The sequence below is a fragment of the Sarcophilus harrisii genome, chromosome 1 (assembly GCF_902635505.1).
Source record: "Sarcophilus harrisii chromosome 1, mSarHar1.11, whole genome shotgun sequence".
Taxonomy (NCBI): Eukaryota; Metazoa; Chordata; class Mammalia; order Dasyuromorphia; family Dasyuridae; genus Sarcophilus; species Sarcophilus harrisii.
In genome coordinates, this window is record NC_045426.1 from 501,819,885 (window position 1) to 501,842,993 (window position 23,109).

General features: G+C 33.2%; 1 protein-coding gene across 1 annotated transcript in view; it reads right to left on the minus strand.

Moving 5' to 3' along the window:
- LAMA1 (laminin subunit alpha 1) overlaps positions 1 to 23,109 on the minus strand; it is a 184,648-nt gene that overhangs the window by 87,604 nt on the left and 73,935 nt on the right. The window contains exons 9-21 of the mRNA XM_012541536.2: positions 22,750 to 22,855; positions 21,977 to 22,137; positions 21,062 to 21,202; positions 20,147 to 20,320; positions 18,342 to 18,443; positions 15,155 to 15,366; positions 14,250 to 14,361; positions 8,509 to 8,619; positions 6,497 to 6,624; positions 4,712 to 4,798; positions 2,295 to 2,506; positions 1,352 to 1,458; positions 470 to 650 (exon numbers count right to left, since the gene is read on the minus strand). Of these exons, the coding sequence (XP_012396990.1) occupies positions 470 to 650; positions 1,352 to 1,458; positions 2,295 to 2,506; positions 4,712 to 4,798; positions 6,497 to 6,624; positions 8,509 to 8,619; positions 14,250 to 14,361; positions 15,155 to 15,366; positions 18,342 to 18,443; positions 20,147 to 20,320; positions 21,062 to 21,202; positions 21,977 to 22,137; positions 22,750 to 22,855 (1,834 nt within the window). The remainder of the gene's footprint in view (positions 1 to 469; positions 651 to 1,351; positions 1,459 to 2,294; positions 2,507 to 4,711; positions 4,799 to 6,496; positions 6,625 to 8,508; positions 8,620 to 14,249; positions 14,362 to 15,154; positions 15,367 to 18,341; positions 18,444 to 20,146; positions 20,321 to 21,061; positions 21,203 to 21,976; positions 22,138 to 22,749; positions 22,856 to 23,109) is intronic.

A 23,109-nucleotide genomic window follows, 5' to 3' on the forward strand; every position in this document is an offset into this window, starting at 1 on the left:
ACATATAACATCAGTAAAACATCACATATTCCTAAAAATGTTTAAAAGAGGTATATAAGTAATTTCCCATCATTGTTTTCAACACAATTTTGTTTCCTCACAAGATGTATTTTAGAAGGGGCAAATAATGCTAAGCTACTAAGAAATAGGCATTCATTTTGGGAATTTACAAAATCTATAATTTTTCAATCATTAGTACGAATGTGTTTGAAAAATTAAAAGTATGAGATAAAGAATAAATCAAAGCTGTTATAAAAATTGATTAGGTTACTTAATCTTAATAAATTATTATGATTACTTAATCTAATGGGTTATTAAGCTTGCTTAATCTGAATAATCTTTTCTCTCTAGTCTTCCTAATTCTTCCCAAGAACTTTTTCCTTGGCTCCTAAAGAAACTTAAAAACTTTTGTTGGAAAGTATGCTTAGCATAAAAACACATAAAAAGGACAATAGAATAGAATACTTACGTGTGCAGCTGCCATCTTGATATGCATAAAAGCCATGAGCACACCGGTCACATCTTTGCCCAGCAACTCCTGGCACACAGTAACACTGCCCCTCATCACTACAGTTTTCAGACACTGAACCTAACTGGCTACAGTTGCATGGCAGGCAACCAAGTCCTGTGTTCAAACCATAAAAGCCATCCTGTTCAAGAAAGTAAAGAAAAAAATCGTAAGAACAAAAACATCGCTAAGGAAATTTATACAGGGCATTTCAAAAATCTTAGTATAGTTTTAAACAATCTATAATATAAATAGGGTGGTTCAAAAGTCTTAATTTTTGGAACATCATGTGTGTGTCCACACATACATATGTACATACATGTATATCTTCTAGAATTAATAAAACTTCTCTCGAAATAGTTTGCTTAATAATTTGACCTGCAAAATAGTTTAATAATTTTCAATATGCTTAAATACACATATTTAATTATAAATAACATTAATTATTGATATTTAAATAAATAAAAATCACATATGATGTCAATTTAAATATAACTATCATCCTAAAACTATTTTACAGGTTAAATACATAAGCTTTATCAATAATATAGAATCAAATATGTGCTTTATCAATAATATAGAATCAAATATATTAATCAAGCCCACTTTAACACTTTTAGAAAGGCAAGAAAATGATATACTTTGAATCAACTTTAAAAAGCAAAGTTAGGGTATAGTTACAACTGCTCCTTCCTCACTCTCTCTACACACACACATACACACACACACACACATACACACACACACACACAAAATTCACTATTTAATAACAGAAAAAGATTTGACTGGAAACATAAAATTATTTTAACTCTATTTCATTCCCATTTTGTCCACATTTCTTACCAAGCATTGATCACAATGTTGTCCCATAACATTTGGCTTGCATTTGCAGAGACCAGTTTCATGATGGCAAACACTGGAAAGAGAGCTGCTTCCATGGCATGAACAAGCTAAAATGTTCCCCAAAAATGAAATAGAAAATTCATTACAATGACTGAAGAAGATCATTTCATCCTTCTCCATGATAAAAATTTTTACATAGGTACACATAGCACATTTCACTGAGTTGTACACCCAATCTATACTTATACTTTCAATAACTTGAATTACTATGAAAACATATTTCTCCCATGACAGTTATACCATCATTATTTTTCTTTTGACAAAATTTGCATTTTAGCAATTCTACAATTCAAAAGTACTTCTCTCTGCCCTTCCCCATCACAATCTTACTTCAGAATTGCACATAAAAATATCACTGTCACACTATAAGTTTGCCCATCCCTCACCATGGTATATTAATAAAAGACTTCTTTTATTGGCTTTTCCTAGGTCACCTCTAAATGCAATAATTTTAAAGTCAAAGAAAGAGAACTGTATGTATTGTTTGACAAGGGCTTTGCAAATGCTGCTAAACAGTATTAATTTAACAGGATTTATTTCTCTTTTTTGTAACATAAAATCACATCCACTTAATTAGTTTAATTAACATCCTCATTACCAACCAGTTTTTTTTTTTAGCATCCATCTTCCATCATGTTAAGTCAGTATCATAACCCTCCCTTTCCTAAGATGTACTTGAATTTTTTCTATATATTTTAATTTCATTAGAAATCAGGTAGAAAGAGGAGAAATTGGTCTGCTTGAATTAACCAGTTTGAAATCTAGGCAGGAATATCAATGACAATGGTCACCCAATACAATTACTTTATAGTGTAAAAGTTGTTTTGCTATGTAAACATAGTGTGATAATTAATATGGTCTATTTCATCCACTATCTACTTACCACGACAATTTTTAGCCACAAGAGCATCCCCATAGAAGCCTTCAGCACATCTCTCACAGTGAGGGCCCTCTGTGTTCCCAATACACTTCAAACACTCTCCTGTGACTGTATCGCAGTGATCAACTTCCAGAGGATCCACATTGCTATTGCAATCACATGGGACACAAGTTTCCCCAGGTACTGTTGGATTTCCATAGTAACCGTCGGCACATCTGTATAAACATTTGAGAGCAAGGTCAAACTAAGTACAATTGGCCAAGAAATTTCCCTAACAATTCAGAGATTCTCTGCCTGGTTATTCAATTACACTTACTATTTTGCAAAAGATTTATAGAGACAGCAATACAACTCTTTTGGTTTGGTCATTCAAAAACCTAATTTGCTCTTTGTTCATGATTTAACATTTTTTAAAAGTGTAATAAAGTGCATCTTAAATGTGACAAATATAATTTTCTAATTTGCTCAAATGGCCTTGGTTTGTCAAATGATCTATAGTCTGAGAATTCCATATAATAATCTTTTAAATATGTATGTGTAAATACACTAGTAACTCCCAAGTCTGTTTTTGCAATAGATTAAAGAGCCTCTTAAATCATTTTAAAGGTGTATCATGAAGATCTTAAAAATATGAAAATATACATTTTATTTAAATTCACCTTTTTAAAAAAATGCAATGTAAAAATGTATGGAGAATCATGAAATCAGATAAAATTCTATTTTTAAGATATGAATTATGTCATAACTTCAAAAATATTTAACTATATTAAAAATACATATTAAAGAAAAATGGTTGAACAGGCAGTACCAACTGAACTTTCCCAATATTTTCCTCCAAACAACTTTAAAATAACTCCTCAAATCAAATTTTGGAGAATCAGGGGCCACAAAAAAAATCAGAATGAGACATTTTTGCTGCTGAAGACCTGAAAACTTAGGAAGTCAGCAGAAGAGATCTATGACACCAAGGGCAGAGCTAGCTAAGAACATATATGATTCAGTACTATAGGTAAGCATTGGAAGTTGCCACTGCGATGGCAATAACGATAATTGCTTAAAGAACTCTCAGCCCACAGGACTTAATAGAAGGGGCCAACTGGTAAGAAATTACAGAGGCTCATTTGCTAAACACTGAGTACAGAAGGTACTGGTTAGTAACTCTACTACTTATATGCACTTCTAGTCACAGTTCCGTGACCAAAAGGAATGCTAATAGGGGCAAGAGAACAGGGGCTTTTCCTGGGAAAAAATCAAAAGGTATAACTAGAGAGCAGTGATTATACCTCTTCTCTAGATCACACCATCTTAAAAACACTCAAACTTGCAGATCTTCTAAATTAGCTCTGAAAACAGCACACAAAAACAGCTTAATATTTGAGACAGTACTTCTTGACTCCCAGGTAAGCAGAGTCCAACTCTAACATAAATTTCAATGCCAAGAAATACACAACAAAAAAGGACTTGACGTTAAAAGAAAAAAAAAAAAAACAAACTACCATGGCGGTAGGGAAGACCAAGGCCAAACTCAGAAGAAAAAAACAATGTGAAAACAGCTATAAATAAAGCCTCAAAGAAAAATGCCAGTTGGACCAACCCCAAGAAGAATTTTTGGACTAGGTAAAGGAAAAAAAATGAGTGGTAGAGGAAAAACTGCAAAAAGAAATAAGAATGATGCAAAAAATGCAAACATAATTAACATCTTGGTTTTTAAAAAGGCACAAAAATATTGCAGAAAAATAACACCTTAAAAAACCCTCATTGAACTGGCCTATTGATTATAAAAAGAAAAAGACATCAAAATTCACTGAAGAAAAGCACTCCTTAAAAAGCAAAATTAGTCCAAGGGAAACAAAGGTATGAAAGCTCACTAAAGGAAATAAATCCTTAAAATTTAGAATTGGACAATTGGAAGCTAATGCTTCCATGAAACATCAAGAAACAATAAAACCAAGTCAAAAGAATAAAAAATTAGAAGAAACTATGAAATATTTCATTGGACAACTGATCTAGAAAAATAGATCAAGGAGAGACTATTTAAGAATTATTAACCTATCTGAAAATCAAGATTAAAAAAAGAATCTTTAATCAAGACAAGGATCCAAGACAGTTTCAAAGGATTCAAGATTGAAAAAAAAAGTTATCTATCTCTAGAAAGAGAACTGGTGAACTGTGAGTGCAAATGAGGTATAATTTTCTCATTTTCTTTTTTTTTCTAATATGGCAAAAATGTACATAAGTTTTATGTAATTTTCACACATATAATTTTTATAATTTTGTTTACCCCTCAGTGTATAGGGTGGGAAGGAAGGAATTTGGAACTCAAAATGTAAAAAGAAAAGAATGTTTAAACAAATAAAGGTATTTTTTTAAAGTACATACTATGGAAAATATAACCTTTCAAAAAGATAAAAAGAACCGACCTCTCACACCACATTCCTGTATATCCTGGTTGACACTGATCACAGATAACTTCATCTCCATCATCCAAATGGCAGGTAGGGCTGAAACTAATAAAAAATATTGATGAAAAGATGTTTTTCTGCCTCTGGATAATGTTACATTTCTAAACATTTTAAAGGCCTATTTCTTCCTTCTTATTCCTGTGATTATTACATGATCAATAGCAGAGCAAAGCAGCGGAGGAGATTTCATGCAAAGGTTTGATGCATGATCTCTTTCAAGATCTGCAAAACCACCTCTCAGCGTATTTTTCTGAAAATTAATTTCACTTTTGATCACTAATGATCACTTTTGATTCCATATGTAGCAATCATCACTATATGTGTTTGCACACTTATATTTATCTCTCTCTCTCCCTTTCTCTCTCTAAATAGACTAGAGGCATATATGCACACGTATGCACATATACATACATACAGAGTATTTAAAAGACAATGTAGTTTCAAGCCATCATAATTAAGTGATTTAATTAATTAGATTAAGCTATTAAAGTTTGAAGCTGAACTGAGGCTTTTGGGACACCCTGTATATAAACATATTTTCATTGTTGATGTTTCATTGTTTTCAATAATGTCCAACTCTTTGTGACCCCATTTGGAGTTTTCTTGGCAAAGATAATGTGAGTGGTTTGCTATTCCTTCTCCAACTCATTTTACAAATAAGGAAACAGGCAAACAAGGTGGAGAGACTTGTCCAGGATCACAGTAAGTAAATGCCTGAGATCAGATCTGAACTCAGTAAGATGAGTCTTCCTGACTTCAGAGCTGGCACTCTAAACACTCTATTATCTCGCTGTCCCGTATATAAAGAGAAGCACAAATGCATATCATATATGAATATACATGAATATAAACACACACACACACACACACATATATATATATATATGCACATACACACATATATATATACACATCCATGCCTACATATACGGATGCTGTGATAGAAAACATGTGTATATATTTATATACATATGCACCACAATACTTCTTGAGTTCCATTCTAATTTCTCTTTATGATATAGGAAGAATCCCACATTCTCAAAGACTGTTCCAATGGAGTACAAACATGACAATTCTAAACAATAGACAGGCTTCAGAAACAGACACAATATAGCTAAATGTTCATCTTCTGTTAAGCCCAGGCTGGATAAATTCAGAAATATTCATAATCAATGGCCTGATCAGAATATTATAGATGTAATTAACTTCTGTGTCTTTGCACTGGCTCTCCCCAGTATCTGGAATGCACTTCCTTCTCACCACCACCTCTTGGAATCCCTAGTGAAGAATATCTATCCTACATGAAATCTTCCCTAATTTTTCTCTCTTGCCAAATTATCTTGAAGATATTTGCTTTGAATATATTTGTATCTGCTTATTGTGTACCTGTTTTTTTCCCTTATAGCTTCTTAAAGTCAGGAATTATCCCATATTTATCTTTATATATCTTGTTCCTGGCACATAATAGATGCTAATCACTGCTTGTTGATTCACCTCCTCCACAAAGCAATGAAATCACAAATCTCTGAAATATTTAAATACAAAATATACCATTTTTCTCTTTATTTTCATTTCATATTTAGAGAACAAGAACAATAAAACTAGAGTTCTTTCCTGGGGATAAATAATAACTTGTCAATGACAGGTCAGGTTTTTTTTTATAAATAATAATAAATATTGATTGTGTAGTAAAGGAACAATATAAGACTCTCAGGGCTCTTCAGTATGCAATTTGCCACTTACTTGTTGGAGGCAGTTGTAAGAGGACATGCACAGCGCTGGCAGTCTTCTGATGTCCCTCTAGAAGGATTCCCATAGAAACCTGGTGAACACTGGTCACAGTGAGCCCCTGCAGTGTTGTGTTTACAAGTCTATTGTAAAGTAAAGAGTAAAATAAGGAGTAAGTAAATTAAAGTAAGTAAAGTAAAAAGGAACAGAATTAGAGGAGCCAAAATTCAATCTGGTTGGAAGGGACTTCAGAGTACATCCAATCACACCTTTTCATTTTATACATGAAGAAATGAGGAGACCCAGGGGAAGTAAATGACTGGGTCCAAATCAATAAGGTAGTAAACCTCAAAACAGTATTGTAATCAAGATCCCGTTGATTGCAGAGATACTGCTCTTTCCACTAAACAAAACTGCTTCCTTTGCTTTCTCTAAAGGATTTAAAGATTATTATCTTGGATGTCAAGATCCAATTAAAAAACACAACTCTATCTTTCTCTCTTCCTTTTTCTCTTTCTCTCTCTACCTTTATCTCTGTATCTTTCTTTCTCCTCTGTGCCCTTTTCCCTTACAGTGCCCAAGCATGGTATTTTCTTCTACAAGTCCAGACTTGAATCTCCAGCTGCCTATAGAACATTTCCATATGGATATTTCTTTACTACTTCAAACACAATATGCCTAAAACTTAGCCTGTTATCATTTCTCTAAAATTTGCTCTTCTAAACCTTTTCTGATTGTAGCATTAACATTTACCGAGTCTCCCACCATTGTGGAAAACCACTGTATGATTAGTCCACTTTTTCCCCTATACAGTCATAATTCTTTTATTCTAACGTTATTCTTCAATAGGGATTTAAAATTTATAAATGAGAAATTTATAATCTGCATGTATACTTTCATGATCTTTAGGAATCATACCATAAGAATTTAAGTTAGAAAGGGCTTTAGAGGTCATCTAGATTTAGATAGTTGGTGTAGAAGACTATCTCCCTCACTTTACAAATAAAAGTAACTGATTTCCATAAAGTCAAGAACTCATGGGCATTTAAAGAGTAGAACTGGGCAATATAGGCATGGTGATAGGAAAAAGTGCTAAAAGTTACCTGATTGAAGGAGTAGCAAACCAGGGACAAAAGGCATTTATTTTAATGAAATTTTCTGAAACTTATATAAATATTTACATAAGTAAAGTATCTGGTAAAAAGTGACTAAAGCATAAATATATAATTTATAAAAATCATTATTTGAGTCAACCTCCGTAGCACACTTTGTTATAGACATCAACCAATTTATTTCTTTTTTTTTTAATTTTTAATTTATTTAATAGCCTTTTATTTACAGGTTATATGTATAGGTAACTTTACAGCATTGACAACTGCCAAACCTCTTGTTCCAATTTTCTCCCTCCTTCCCCCCATCCCCTCCCCAAGATGGCAGGATGACCAGTAGATGTTAAATATATTAAAATATAAATTAGATACACAATAAGTATACATGACCAAACTGTTATTTTGCTGTACAAAAAGAACCAGACTCTGAAATATTGTACAATTAGCCTGTGAAGGAAATCCAAAATGCAAGTGGGCAAAAATATAGGGAACCAATTTATTTCTAAACATATTTCATTTATTCACTAGGGAAGCTGTAAAACTTCAAAGGCATGAGTGACTTCAGGCAAGTCAATATTTACCAAAGTTAACACAAAATCTGTTTGAATGTAAAAATCCTAGAGCAACAAATATAAGGCAAAGATAGTAATAAAAACAATCCTCAACCAAGGAATAATGCTCTAAGGTCAATGAACACATTTAACAAAGCTTAGGTAGAAAAAAATCTTTCAATCCGGTCATTGTTATAATCAAAGAACTTCAATGAGTTTCACATATTCCTTTCCATGTTACAAGTTTAAGAATGATCTGAAGCTTAGGGAGAACTTGATCAAATCCACTATAAGCCCTGCTATCACTTCTAAATCCTAATGGTTCTAGAAACCAGTCAAAATGTCAGTAATTAAAAAGAAGACTTACCAAGCAAACACCATGAATATCACATTCAGTAGCATGACTGTGGCACTCACAGGGTTGACAGATTCCTCCAAAGAGTATTCCACCTACACGGTAATACCCAGGGAGACAGGACTACAAGAAAAATACAAATGCAAGTTAGATAATTATGTAAAACATCTACTTTCTAAAAAAAACAAAAACAATCTATTTTCCAATTTAGTAGTGAAACCCTCATTACTTTTAAAATGGCAGAGAAGTATGTACATGAAATTTAATAAGTATCATCATTGTAAAATACTCTAAATTGTGTTTCCAACACAATATTCCTAAATTAGATTTTAACTTTCCCTTAACCAGTATTTCAGACCTCCCATTTATTTGTGAGGGTAAAGAACTTTGGTCAATACAAGTTATAGCGATTTTCTTTTACAAATATAGTTATCATAACCTTAATGGGCCATCCAAGAAACCAAGACAAATGTACCTTGGAATTTGAGAAACATTCTCCCTTTAGGGTTCATTTTCTGGTAAAGAATGGTCCTATAATATAACCTGCATTCCTATATGTTTACAATTTGAAGAAGGAGTAATAGCCAGCATTCTATCCACTATGTCACCTAACATTTCTAAGATTTGGATATTGTTATTCAAACCTTAGAAGCAGTTAAGTGACATGGTGGATAGAGTGCTGGCTCTAGAATCAGGAGGTCTTGAGATCTGACATAACCTTAGCTACTTGCGAGCTGTGTGATCCTGAACAAGTCCTTTAATTCTTTTACCTGAGTTTCTTCATTTGTAAAATGAGCTGGAGAAGGAAAGGGCAAACCACTCCAGTGTCTTTGTCAAGAAAACCACAAATGGGATGACAATAAGTCAAATGCAACTGAAAACACTCAACAACAACAAAATCCAAACCTTCCCTTAGAACACTACTATCACTAAATCAGACCTAGATTTATAATGTTAATAAGTGAATAGTTTTATTAGCAATCAAATCATTTTGTCCCTCTCTCTTTGGATAAAATTCATAGAATCACAGATCTGGAGTTGGAGAGAATTTAAGGTTGCAACTAATCCAAACCCCTCTTTTCAATAGATGAAGAAATTGAGACCTAATTAAATTAAATGATTTGCCCAGAGTTCAATCAAGGTCAAAATATGTAATTACATATATATATATATATATATATATATATATATATATATATGTGGTATGTATATACACAAAGGTCAGAAGGATTTTTTTTCCATATTCTCTGACCTTAGAATCAATGCTCTATATAATCAACAATTTAAATAAATAGTAAATAAGGAGAAATTCCCTCATTCATCTAACCCATTTATAAAACTTTTGTTATATGTTTATAAAAACTGTATTCAAGAACAACTGTGATCCATAAGCAGGATTAGTTGGAATATTTTGTTGTGGGAGTCCCTTAAAATTATATGAGAGAATGTATATTATATGATGTTTAATATATTGGCAATACCAGATTACTAGTGAGAGAGGTCAAGGCTAAGCCGGTATAAATAGAATAATTTTCAAGAGCATCTATTATCAACCAGGAGTAAGATGAACAGTCAAGAAGGAAAGCCATTTCTAAGGATCGGTGTATCCCATCTGAATGCCACAAGGCTGCACAAAGCAGGGGTGGTGCCAGAAGAGAGGGGAAGCTGGATGCTCTCCAGGTAATTGATCAGTATCAACAGGACAAGAGTAGTTGGGTAAAGTCCAGAATGGAAACCTTATCAAAGCCAGGAAAAAACAATAAGCACAGTGAGTGGGCCTAGAGGCATATTTAAGACTGCAAGCAGAGATCAAAAAAACCAAGTAAACAAACTGAAACAGGAGTTGGTCAGGCAGAGGAGATCCTGTCCCAGAGCAAAGGCTGCCAAGGGGCAATCTGCTTTACTTGTAGATCAGAGTCTGATTTGATCTTTTCTGCTGCGGAAGAAGTCTGGCCTCATCTGCCTATTCTGCCTAATGCAGGACAGCTGTTGGTTCCCCTGTGATGTGGGTATATATATATATATATATATATATATATATATAGCCACAAAATCCAGCAGTTCAGCTCAAGACTTATGAAATAGAAAAACAAAAGAATTCAGATACCAGATTAGTCCTCAGGACTAACTTATGGGTTATCTGGTAGGTGTGCCTTCCTGACACTAGACCACTGCCAATTATAAATCATTACTGGTTTCTCTTCCAGAAAAGAAAAGAAAATGACTTAAGGAACAGTTTTCTCCTCTTCTTCTAAAAAACTAGAGTGAAACACACCCAAAAATATTCTGAAGAAGTAAAGCCAGTGAATGAAAAAATACAATCAACCCAAGGAAAAAAGCTCCACATCATTAGTGTAACAGAGGTGGAGATCTGCTCACCAAAAAAAAAAAAGATTCTCAGTCTTAGGAAGAAATAACAAAAATTCATACTCAACATCAGAGAATCTCAGAGACAGAAAAGACATTAGAGGTCAGTTAGTTCAATCTTGATCTGCCTGGAAGAACCAATAAATTGATCATCTTGCCTTTGTTTGAAGAAATCATCTATGTGAGAGGTATCAAACTCTGGCCACTGCTCTCAAATAAAAAACACAATGCAACATAATGTTAACTTGTGTTCGTCTATGTCAACATGGGGACCACAATTATCTGCCATGATTTTGATATCATTAAGAAGAAATCAGAAGTTGTCAACAGAGTTAGAAATGATGCTTATGGTCTAGATGTCTATATTTTACGGTGTAGATTACGAATAATCAACAAAGTGAAAAAAATTAAATTTTAATGGTTATAGGTATCATGGAGGCTTATTGAAATGTAACAATATAAAATGATATCAATACGATGGGGTGTCATGTTCACAAGAAATAGCTCTAATAGAAGGGGTGGAATGGTACCCTATTTTTAAAAAAAATATACAGCTACATAGAAATCCAAGACTATGCAGGCAGAGAAAAATATATGTGAACATGGATAAAAGGAGAAGCAGCAATATCATCAGGGAAACAATCTACAGACTAGTCAGCCAGAAAAAAAAGGATGATGCTTTCCCAAAATATATTACAAAATTCAAATAAAATGCAAAGCTAATGGGCTTCAACTACCTAAATATTGTATGGGAATCCCAATCTGCTAAAAGTTGCAAATGTTATCTTCTTAATTTGCCTTACTGATAGCTACATCCTCAATATAGAAAATAATGAATGGAATTGATCCAGATAATTTTAACCAAGAAATAACATGTGGGTGAAGCAAAAATAAAGACAGCTTTGGGAGAAAGTGGTCATGAAATCTTTAAGTCTGCAAGATTGAAGGAAAGGAATAAGAAAGTATTGACAGATTCAGAAATACAACCTAGACCTTGGGAAAGGAAATTTTTTAGACATTAGAAGCAAAGAGAAGATCACATAGAAACTTTAAAAGCAAATATAGCTCAAGAGGGTTAGATGTCTTTGAAAATGTCATTTTGACAGTATCACTGCAAAAAGTTTAAGTGAAGGAGAAAAGATTTCTAACAAGATTATTTAAGGGAGAAAGATAAAAGGTAGAACTCATAAATGGGAATGAATGGAAAATGGCTTGAAATATAAAAGGAAAGTGTCAAGAACACTAAAGACCCAGTATAAATTAAGGATTATGAAAAATGCTAAAGGCAACAACTTTCCTTAGCTTTACTAAAAGCAAAAAATTGAATAAGGAAAGTGTAATGTTATCAGACCTCAGAAAGGCTGCTGAACTCTCCAACTCTTATTTGGCTTCTATCCTTTACACAAAACTGAACAATTTTCACCTTGGTAAATATAGAACAAATATCATTAAAAGGAAAAACTAAATTCAAAGAGGTACAAAGAAAAGGAAAACAGAAATTTACATTAAGTTAAAGACTCAAACTCAGAAGAAAAAGAACCTAAGGGTTCTTAGAAAATTTGTAGGTTTGATTACAGAATCATTGAATGAAGTCATGGACAATGGAAAAAGGATCAGAGTCTTTTAGGATATTCTTGAAGGAAAGATGAAAAAATATGACCTGAATGTTACAATAACAATGTGATTTGGAATCACAGCCTGTTGAAAACCATACTCAGTGTTGACTAATGAAGTAATTACTTTGATGGTATAAAACTGGACTCTATCTTTGGTCTTATCCAACATTTCAATCTGAGACTTAGAAGACAATGTACATGGCTATCAAATTTGGGAATGGTACAAAGATGGGATGAGTGCAATATCAAATGGAGAACTCAAAATTATCCCAATACACCAGATCTATATGCTAATATTGTCAAGATGAAATTATGTTACACATTTGCCAAGTCTTGTACTTTAAGTTCAAAGAATCATTTAGATATCAGTGGGGTAGGGGAAGGGAATTAGATGTTTTTACAGTAATCCACACTAAAATAACTTGACAGTTTTAACTGACTACAAACTGACTGATGTGAACCATCAGTATAAACAAGATGCTTTAAAAAATCCTAATAAAAATTGGCATGGTAAAAATAGAAGGGAAGTAATAGTCTTATTACATACAATTAGAATACTGTTTTGTGCAGTTTTCTTGGATTACATTAGCAAATTGGAATTAATCCAGACAAGAATGATGTTAGTAAGAGATCTTGAATCATGAGAAATTGTTATCTTTCAGGGTTTAAGTTTCTTCATCAATAAGACTGGGATATTGGACATTGACTAGATGATCTCAACCTTCCATAGAAGTCTATAACTGCATAATAATGGTTCTAGATGGACAAAACCGAATGCATTTAGCCTGGAGAAGAGAATTAATTCAGGATTAAATATCTACTTTCAAACAATGGAAGGGCGCACACAAGGGAGTTATGAGGGTAGTACTGTAAAAGGCAAAATTAGAACAAGAATAAAAGTTAGAAGATAAATTTTGAATCAATATAGGGAAGAAATTTATGACAATCATAGCTGCATAGCATCCAAACATGCTATCTGCAAAAGAGTCAGCTCAAAAGGAATCAACTGAAAAGTTCACTAGAAGTTTTTAAATAAAAGCTCAAAGGTTACCTGCCACTGATGTTATTTAAAAAGAAAAGATTCTTGAATTAAAAAGAAGTTTGAATTGGATAGTACTGTAAAGTTCCACCAAAACCCAAAATTCCATAACTCTAGTTCTGTAATGTTATGTTTTGTAAATGCTTTGTCTCTTATGCCTAAATTTCCAATATTTGGCTAATGTAATAGTTTGTCAGGAGGTAATCTGCTATTCTATGAATCATTAGAATTGGCCAGGACAGTCAATTCTCTTTAATAAAACAGAATCCTGTAGTGTTGATTCAAATAACCACATCCCCACTGGCAAAGGAAATATTAAATCAGAAAAGTATAACTTATGCATGTGTATTCTACTTACAAGCAAGAAATCAGCATTTTTTCTTTTCTTTCCTTTTATTTTGGTAAGAAACAACATTAAAGGCCAGAATCAGTCATAAATTAGGAGTAAAAATGCTAACAATAATAAAAACAATTTTCCTATTATGTTCAAAGCAAGAAGGTAAACACAGAAGGGATAAGAATAGCACTTAAGAAAAATGCTTTATCAATTGACTATCAACCAGGTTAAAAATAATGCCAGTGGGGGTGATGACAGGGATAAGATGAGAAAACTAAAACTTTAGTCAATATACCATATACATGGAATATATCACTTATTTACATTCAACATTTATAGCTGAGATAGAAGAATAAAGATGAAAAAGAGGGAAGTGGGGAAGAACATTAACTACCTCACAGGAGATCCCAGTATACCCTTGAGGGCATTCACAATGTTCTGCATCGGTAGCCAGCACCAGATCTATGACATTTGGGTTTGCTGTGTCCAAAGTTACAGCATCTAATCTATAAAAAAAACAGAAGGGCATGAACTGATGTTGATTTTTTAAAACATTACTGGGAATTCTTTTCTAGGAAAATAATCTAATTTAAAATGAAATGTATTGTCAATATTATTTAATAACTGCATGAAGATCTTCTGACTATATACACTAACTCCCTAGAACTTATCACTATCCTCTCCAAATCAATTCTTCTTAAGGAATTTGTAAGAAGTAGTGAAATTGCCATGAAGGCCTGAAGAAAAATCATAACCTTCTCTATCATGCACTACTCCCTACAAAAGAAGCAATCATTGAATACTGGTTTCTTTTAAATGGTTAATCTTTGCTCAACTTCTCTTTTAGATTTGACCAGTCATCATAAGAAATTGAGATCTCTCAAAGTTCCAATTGATTGGATAAGAGAAAATATAAGAAGGGTAAAACTACAAAATTAGTGGTCCGGTATGAATTTTGGCTTAAGAGATTCTTAATTTACTTAGCTCCTGAACAGTTATATTCCAAGATCTTCTATATCATATTAAATCTATTCATATCTTTAAATGTTTTGTAATGATTATTCTTTAATTAACTTCTTGGGAATAATTTCCATTTCTAATGGAAATTATTTACATTGGCACTGTTCTGAACCACTAATGCAGTCCTAATATCATTGTGCTAATATCATGTGTTAGCATTATGGAGAAAAATTCTTTGTAAACTTTAAGATATTTATAACCATTAGCAAAGACAACTTTTTATTAATTTGTAAGAAAAGCTCACAAAGTATAAGGTTTTACTTCTTTCTCAGTACATACCTATACAATGCTTTTTTTGCAGTATTATAATTGGCCCTGATCAAAAGATGAGTCACGTTGGCTAAGACAGTCATCAGTTGGTCCCGATCTATTTCTCTTTTGGTATTATAATCTCTGAAGTTTTCAGGCACAAGTTTCACTACATTAAAGTACTCTTCATAAGGTTGCAGTGACAAGCCTTCAGCCCTTGTACTTAAAGTGAGTCCATTTCCCTGCAAAACATAAATAGCAAAACAATATATTTGGTGTCTAAAAATAGCATCAAATTTTAAAATAAAAAGTTAAACTTAGGTTCAGTCTGAAGTGAGGATGCCTATAACTCTTGACTCCCAAACTCTTAGAAAACAGTAATCTTTGTCTATCTTTATTAGGAACTTATAATGTGCCAGATATCATGCTAAACTTTGGTGGAGGGGAGACAAAGGCAAAAACAACAACAACAACAACAACAAATCATAGTCACTGACCTTAAGAATCATACTAAAAATAAAAAGATTTTTCAAACCTCACAAGCCCATAATGAACTTTAAAATCTTACAGGGAAAATATGCCATGGACACACTAAGTAAAATAAAAGGTAGAATGTGATAGGGCAAAAGGGAGTTAGATTTTGCCCTAAATAAAAAGGTAGAGATGGATATGAAAGATATTGTGGACATAAAATCAATAGGAATTAACTATTGATTGGATGTAAAGAGTAAGAAACACAGGACAGGATACAAATTGATTCTAATGTTTAGGATCTAAAGGACATGATATTTTTAATTAAGCATCTACTATTAGAAAAGCACAATGCTAGGGACTTTGGAAAAGTAAACCTAGCATTTAAACTTGGGAGTTTTCACTCTAATAAGAGAGGATTTTAGGTATGTAGATCTAGATAGAGATATTTACATAGATTTTATAGATATCTATCTCTATCTAAAATCCCAAAGTCAGGTACTATGTTTATTTTTCCTTCTATTTATGCACATGGATATACATACATGTATATATAATATGCTTATATAGACATACATGCAAATAGATATATAATTACACATACATATATAGAAATCTAGAAAACACATAAGCATGTATATATCGGACTGTTTACTTTACTAGATTAAATATTTATTTATGTATTCAATCTGTATTTATGTATATATATATAACTAGATAATATACACACATATGTGTGTATATATATTTGATTTGTATAAATATCTTACAAGAATGAACAAGCACCTAGTCAATGTGTTTATACATATATATGTTATGACTCTTTTTGACCCTATTTGAGGTTTTCTTTGCAAAGATACTACTACAGTGGCTTGCTATTTCCTTCTTCAGCTTATTTTAAAGATGACAAAACTTAGGTCAACAGCACTGAGTGACTTGTCCAGTATTTGAAGGTGGATGTGAACTCAAGAAGATAAGTTTTTCTGACTCTAGGCTTGGCATTCTATCCACTGTGCCATCAAGCAGTCAGACAAAAAGTACCATCACAGAAAACTGGGACACTATGCATTGTTAGTGGAATTGTGAAATGATCCAACCATTTTGGAGAGCAAAGGACTGTAACACTGCATACCCTTTTATCCAGCAGTCTCAATACTGGATCTATATCCCAAAGAGAGAAAAGGATCCACATGTACAAAAATATTTCTAACAATCCTTTTTGTAAGTGCCAAGGAAATGGAAATTGAGTGGATGCCCATTAGTTGGGGGATGGCTAAATAAGTTATGGTATATGAATGTAACAGAATATTATTATTCTGTAAGAAGGGACGGCCAGGCTGATTTCAGAAAAGCTTGGAAAGATTTATATGAACTGATGGATGCTGTGGGAAGTGAGCAGGACCAAGAGAACATCATACATAATAACAACAAGACTATGTGAAAATTAAATGCGAAGGGCTTGGCTCTTCTCAGGAATGCAGTACTTCAAGGCAATTACAATAGAGTTGGGATGGAAAATGCCATCCGCATCCAGAGAGAGGACTATGGAGACTCAATGTGTATAGAAGCATGGCATTTTCATTTTTTCTGTTGTTTGTTTTTTCTTTCTCATGGTTTTTCGCCATTTGTTCTGATTTTTCTTATACAACATGACAAATGTGGAAATATGTTTAAAAGAATTACACATATTTAAACTATATCATATTGCTTGCTGTCTTGGAGAGAGGAGAGATAAGAAAGAGAAAGAAAAAATTCGAATACAAAGTCTTACAAAATGAATGTTGAAAATTATCATTGCATGTATTTGGAAAAATAAAATTCTATTTTAAATTTTATTTAAAAAAAACACCACAATTCCCATGAAGATAGGATCATTGTAACTTTGGGGAAGGTAAGGAGGGTTTTAGGAACAGGTTCATAGTGAAGGTTGACATTTCAAGTGGGTCTTTAAAAAGGGAGTATGATAAAGTAATAGCACTTCACACTTATATAGTTTTTCATTGTTCACAAAACCCTATAAATACATTATTTCATTTGTTAAAACAATTTTTGAAATTGGTGTGTGCTATTATTATTCCTATTTTACAGGTGAGGAAATTGAGGCTCAGAAAGTTCAAGTGGCTTCACTCAATTGGTAATTATTAGAATAGTATTTGAAATCAGATCTTCCTCTTAGTCATTTTACCATGGTGCCTCATTATGCCAATGGGGAAGGGAAGGATGGGCAGAAAAAGGACTCTAGACATAAAAATGAGCAAATCTGCAGGAAGGGAAGTACTGTTTGTTTTTTTATGGAATTGTGAGTGAGTAATAATTCTAGTTTTAAGTGAAGCAGATTACATGAAGGAAAGTGGTGTGAGGAATGTAAAAAGAAATAATTAATTGCTGCCCAAGAAATATAATTATTTCTTTTAAGTAGATATAGTATATATAGGAAAGAGAAAAACAGGGACTCACCATTAGCAAAAGACTGATAGGATCTCTCATTGTTTCTAGTAACAAGAAAGTCCCCCATATCTCTCTTTGATCTGGACTGAATTCTGAAGAATAGATTCCCTGATCTAAATTCATGGAACAAAGAAAACATTCCAGAGTGACCCCATAACTCACAAAAGTCCAAAAGAGGGAAAGCCCTTCATAGTGACCACTTGCTGTTCCCTACCTTGTAGAATCCAATTGGGCCATTTTTGACCTGGAAAATATCTCACCACAAAATTCCCTAAAAGGAAATCTAAAAAAATGTTACCTTAATAATAACATCTGCATGAGACATCAAGTCACTGTCCACAGTTTCCATTGGAATATCATAAGACACCGTATACTTCAGGTTTCCACCAAAGGCTGTGAGCTGAAACAATAATATTTAAAACATAATGAACAATTTTTTTCATTATTTATCTTTTGCAAGCTAGACCCTGGTGCAAGTGATCATAACCTTTGCTACAGGGATACTTCAAGAGTCCAAACTGAAAACTAATCAGAGTAGCTGGAATATTCTAATTACAGCTCTGCATAATGGGAAATATAAGAGTCACAATAACAATGACTCATGTTTTCATAACGCTGTGAGGTGTCCAGAATATGTTTCAAGCATTATCTCTGTCTACTTTCACAACTCTGTGAAAGGTAAATAGTATGTGTATGATTATACTTATTTTACTGATATGGAAACCAAGACTCCTCAGGTAACTAAATGACTTAACTTTGTCACATGGCTAAAAGGCAGACATATAATAGATAAGAGAGCTGAGCTCAAAGCCAAGAAGACCTGGAGTCAAATCTTACTTCTGATACATGCTGGTTAAGCAAGCTACCGAAGCTATCAGTGCTTTGGGTAACATTTAATACCATTAGTTGTAGAGAAGTTGCCTGCCTCAATTGCTCATCTACGAGTTTCTATGAGTTTCTTACTCCAGTGGAATTACAGATACAATTCTTATCCCTAATCGACCATGTAACTAGAAGTATTAAAGACAGGATTTCAACTTATATTTCTTCAGACCCCAAGATCAGAATCCTTTCTATCTATCATATTAACTCTCATATAGGTATTCATCAAATTATTAGATATAGTAGTACTGACAGATTTTTATCTGTGCTACATTGTTTAAATACATAAATTCAGAAATGTTAAATTCAATTTACATCTTCTAAAGTGAATACCATAGATACTTCAACTTACATCATTAACAAATCCTTAACTTATGCATTTAAAAAATTCAACCTTTTGATCCTGTTTCACAACTTTTAATAAAAATTGTATGTAAAGTAAAACCAATCTTAAAGGTTCTTTTTTACCTTTCAAACCCTGTATAGGGTGTTTCAAAAGTCAGTAAAGTTTTAAGCTACCAAAGCTTAAAATGATTAAACTATTAAAACTTTACTAAGACTTCTGGGATACTCTGTTACATTTCTATAATCTAAATTATTTATTTCCCTACTTTATAAAATCAAAATGTTACATACTGAAGTTGCTTAAAATGAAGAACTATTGGATTTGGAATTTAGACTCTTGGGAAAGGGGGAGCTGATGAGATAGAAGTCTGGTCTAATCCCCTTGTTTTACAGATAAGGAATTGAAAATACAATGATTTTCCAAAGGTTCCACAGGTATTAAGAAACCACATCCTCTACAAATTCAATGCACTTACTTAAAAAAAAAAAAAAAGAAAAGGAACTAAACCATAGTGCCTCTAGATAACCAAATAGTAAAATAAAAAAGGAGGGGAAATTACACATAAAAGCCTATACTATAATAACAATAAAAAGCACAAAGAAAAATAGATTTCTATACAGCAAACCTAAGATGAAACGGTGAAAGATATTTTGAGACTTATTCACTGAGCACAGTAAAAATATTCCATCTTCTTTCTTCTTGTTCTAACATACTTTTGTTCAGGTACCAGTCATTTTGCTAATAAACATGATGCATATGAATGGAGGAAAAAAGAACTATTTAAAGTTATGGTTAATATTTAATGCCAAACATGCAAAATTATATCTGTAAAAAGAAAAGGGGCTCTTTTAGCTTCTTTCCATCTACAAACTTACTTTATTTCCAAGATATGCTGGAGGAGCTGACCAGTAATATTTAGATTTTAGCATTTGCATGGCCACAGTGTTGTTGATAGTTATTTGATGAGGTTCATCCACCTGGTTTTGCTGAGACTGAACATTATTTGAACTGACCAAGTCAGTGACTAACCACCCAGACATATCAGTTACCTTTAAAAAAAAAGATCATAGATTATTAGAATTGGAAATGACTTAGATGTTCTTAGTTCATAGATTGAAAATTAGAAGTGACTTTAGAAGACATCTAGTCCATTTTTCTCATTTCAGAGATGAAAAGAGTAAAACCTAAGGAGATTTAGTAAATTTTTCCAAGTTTCCAAAGCCACTAAGTGGTAGAATTGGCATTAGAATCAAGATGTGCCCTTTCCCAGCTCAATATCCTTCACCTCTCTGAGAACTGGCAAATTTAGGAATAGGTCCAATTTATCTCTGAGTAAAGCAAAATCATTTGCAAATATTAAAAACAAAGAAAAACCTCTACAACCCATAATAATGTGTTTTAGAATTAAAAGGAAGTTAGGAAAAATTAAGGGAATACAATTAGGAGTAGACATGGAAGATCCAGCCAGCTATTACCCTTCACTAAGTGAGATACTCCTATCCTCATCCTTCCCAAAGTCTCCATTTCACTCCTGGCCCTAGATTCTGTGCAACATATCCTTTTAAAGCTTTTACCTTTGTTTTTTGTATACTATACTCAATCTTGACCAACTCCAAAGGAACTAAGACTAGTTAAAGAATTCTCCAGGCAAGTGAGTAGTATTCTCCAACATCATTCTCTGAGAATCATAGTTTATCATTGCACTACTTAAGAGTTCTTAAGTATTTCAAAGCCTACCCATATAATGTGATCATTTTGGTAACCCTTGGGTCATGGGTATAGGATCATACCTGACTGACAGGCCAGGAAAGGCTATCACACACATCAGAAACACCAAAGCAGAAACACTCTGTGCAACCCTCAGGATTCCTTTCCTTCAGATTATAAAATCCTGGTTTGCAACGATCACATTCTTCCCCTTCAACATTTTCCTGCAAATCAGCATAAAAGAATATTCTTTAATAAAATAGGTACAAGTAGGTAGCTATGTAGGTGCTTCAGTAGGACCCTCCATAACTTAGTAAATGATCTTTAAGGGTTATAATGTTCTAGATGTTCTAGGCAGGAACAATTTGGTGATAAACCTCTCTGAATTGGCTAGATTGGATCCATGGGCAATACACATTTTCCTTTCCTATTTAGTAGATCCTATCAGAATTTGTGTCCCACTTGCAAAACCATCATAAACACAGACACTCTTGAGAACTGTTTTATGGCTTTTTTTTGTATCTCTAGCACTGAGCACCTGGATTATAGGTACTTAATAAATGTTAGTTGATTGATTGACTACATAACTTAAGTATATGTAATCATTTGCATAGTATCCTTTCCACTAGAGAGTAAGTTCCTTGAAGGCAGGAACAATGTTTTTTATCACCAGTGCTTAGCACAGTCCCTGGCAGATAGTATATACTTAGTACACATTGGTGGTTCCAGGAGGATGAACACAGCTTGCTGAAAGACTAGCATTCTCACAAGGAAGTTGACTGATTGTTCATCAGACCATAGTGAGATCCATTGATTCATATCCAGAACTCACTAAAATAATTTTGACCAGGTCATTTGTGTCGGAATTGTGCATAACATGATGTCACACTTTCACACAGCAAACTTCTGCTCTATCTTCAGTAATTCATTTAATTACAGCAGACAGGAAACCCAAATGAAAAATCTATGCTTGTGTCTTACCTCAGTTCTGCTCTTACCTTACAAAGACAAGGCTCAGTGCATGGGTCATCATTTACACTACCCGCCAGACTGCAATTGCAGCGAAAACAATTTGGATAGCCCTTGTAGCCAAACTGACAACGATCACATTTTTCTCCAGTGTAACCTTCTCTACATTGGCACTGACCTGGCCAGTTCCCTTAAAAGATAGAAATGTCAATTCTCAATAGTGAAGTATCAAGCAGATAAAAAATAAACTAAGACAGAGGGAGAAAACCAACTCCAATGTAGCAAATTGTCTGATTGATAGGATTCTCTGTAACCAAACCATACCTTTCCACATGAGTCAACACAAAATCCTGATTTTTATTCCGAATGCCCATGAGAAGACAGAGAAATTAATTGGATCACAGGAGATTTTTGACTGTCTCTTCATCCAAATCCTGCCTCATTATACACACTTACTAAATAACTTGGCCTGCATATGGTGGTTCAGTTTGCCCTCACTTAAAGAATGGGAATAATGAACATTTATCATTTAAATAAGAATGCTTGGGGGCTTTGTAATATAACATTTTCCAAGCATTTTGAGCTTCTTGAATGGCATTGCATGAATATGTTATTAATCCTAGGTTTCTATAGGACTTTATAGCATTTTTCTACCCTTTCAAAATGCTTTCTGTATATCAACATAGATAAGTTATAAATGTATCACATTGGTAACCTGCACAGTATCCAAACATTTAAAAAAATAAGGCCTAAATAAAGGTGGGGAAACAAGCACCAGTACATATAGAACCCAAATATTTACCATTCAACTGGTCAGACTGGCGATCATCTTTAATACAGACTGAATTGAGTGAACCAAAAGGATCACAATTACAAGGAAGACATGGATTATTCTCATAAGGCGAAACCTGAAACAAAGACATATGTTAGCTTCTTTACTTCCAGATGAGTCGCTATAATGAATAACAGCAGAACTGATGATAAACATGATAAAAGCCAGGTTCAGTCCTGACTCCAGCATTTATTAAGTAACCACAAAAAGACTTCTACAGCCTCATTTTTCTGATTTGCAAATTGGGGGGTAATTATAAGCCAGTAAATATGTGAAGCATAATTTAAGTTCAGATCTTCTGGACTCTAAACCCAGCACTTTTTTCACTGC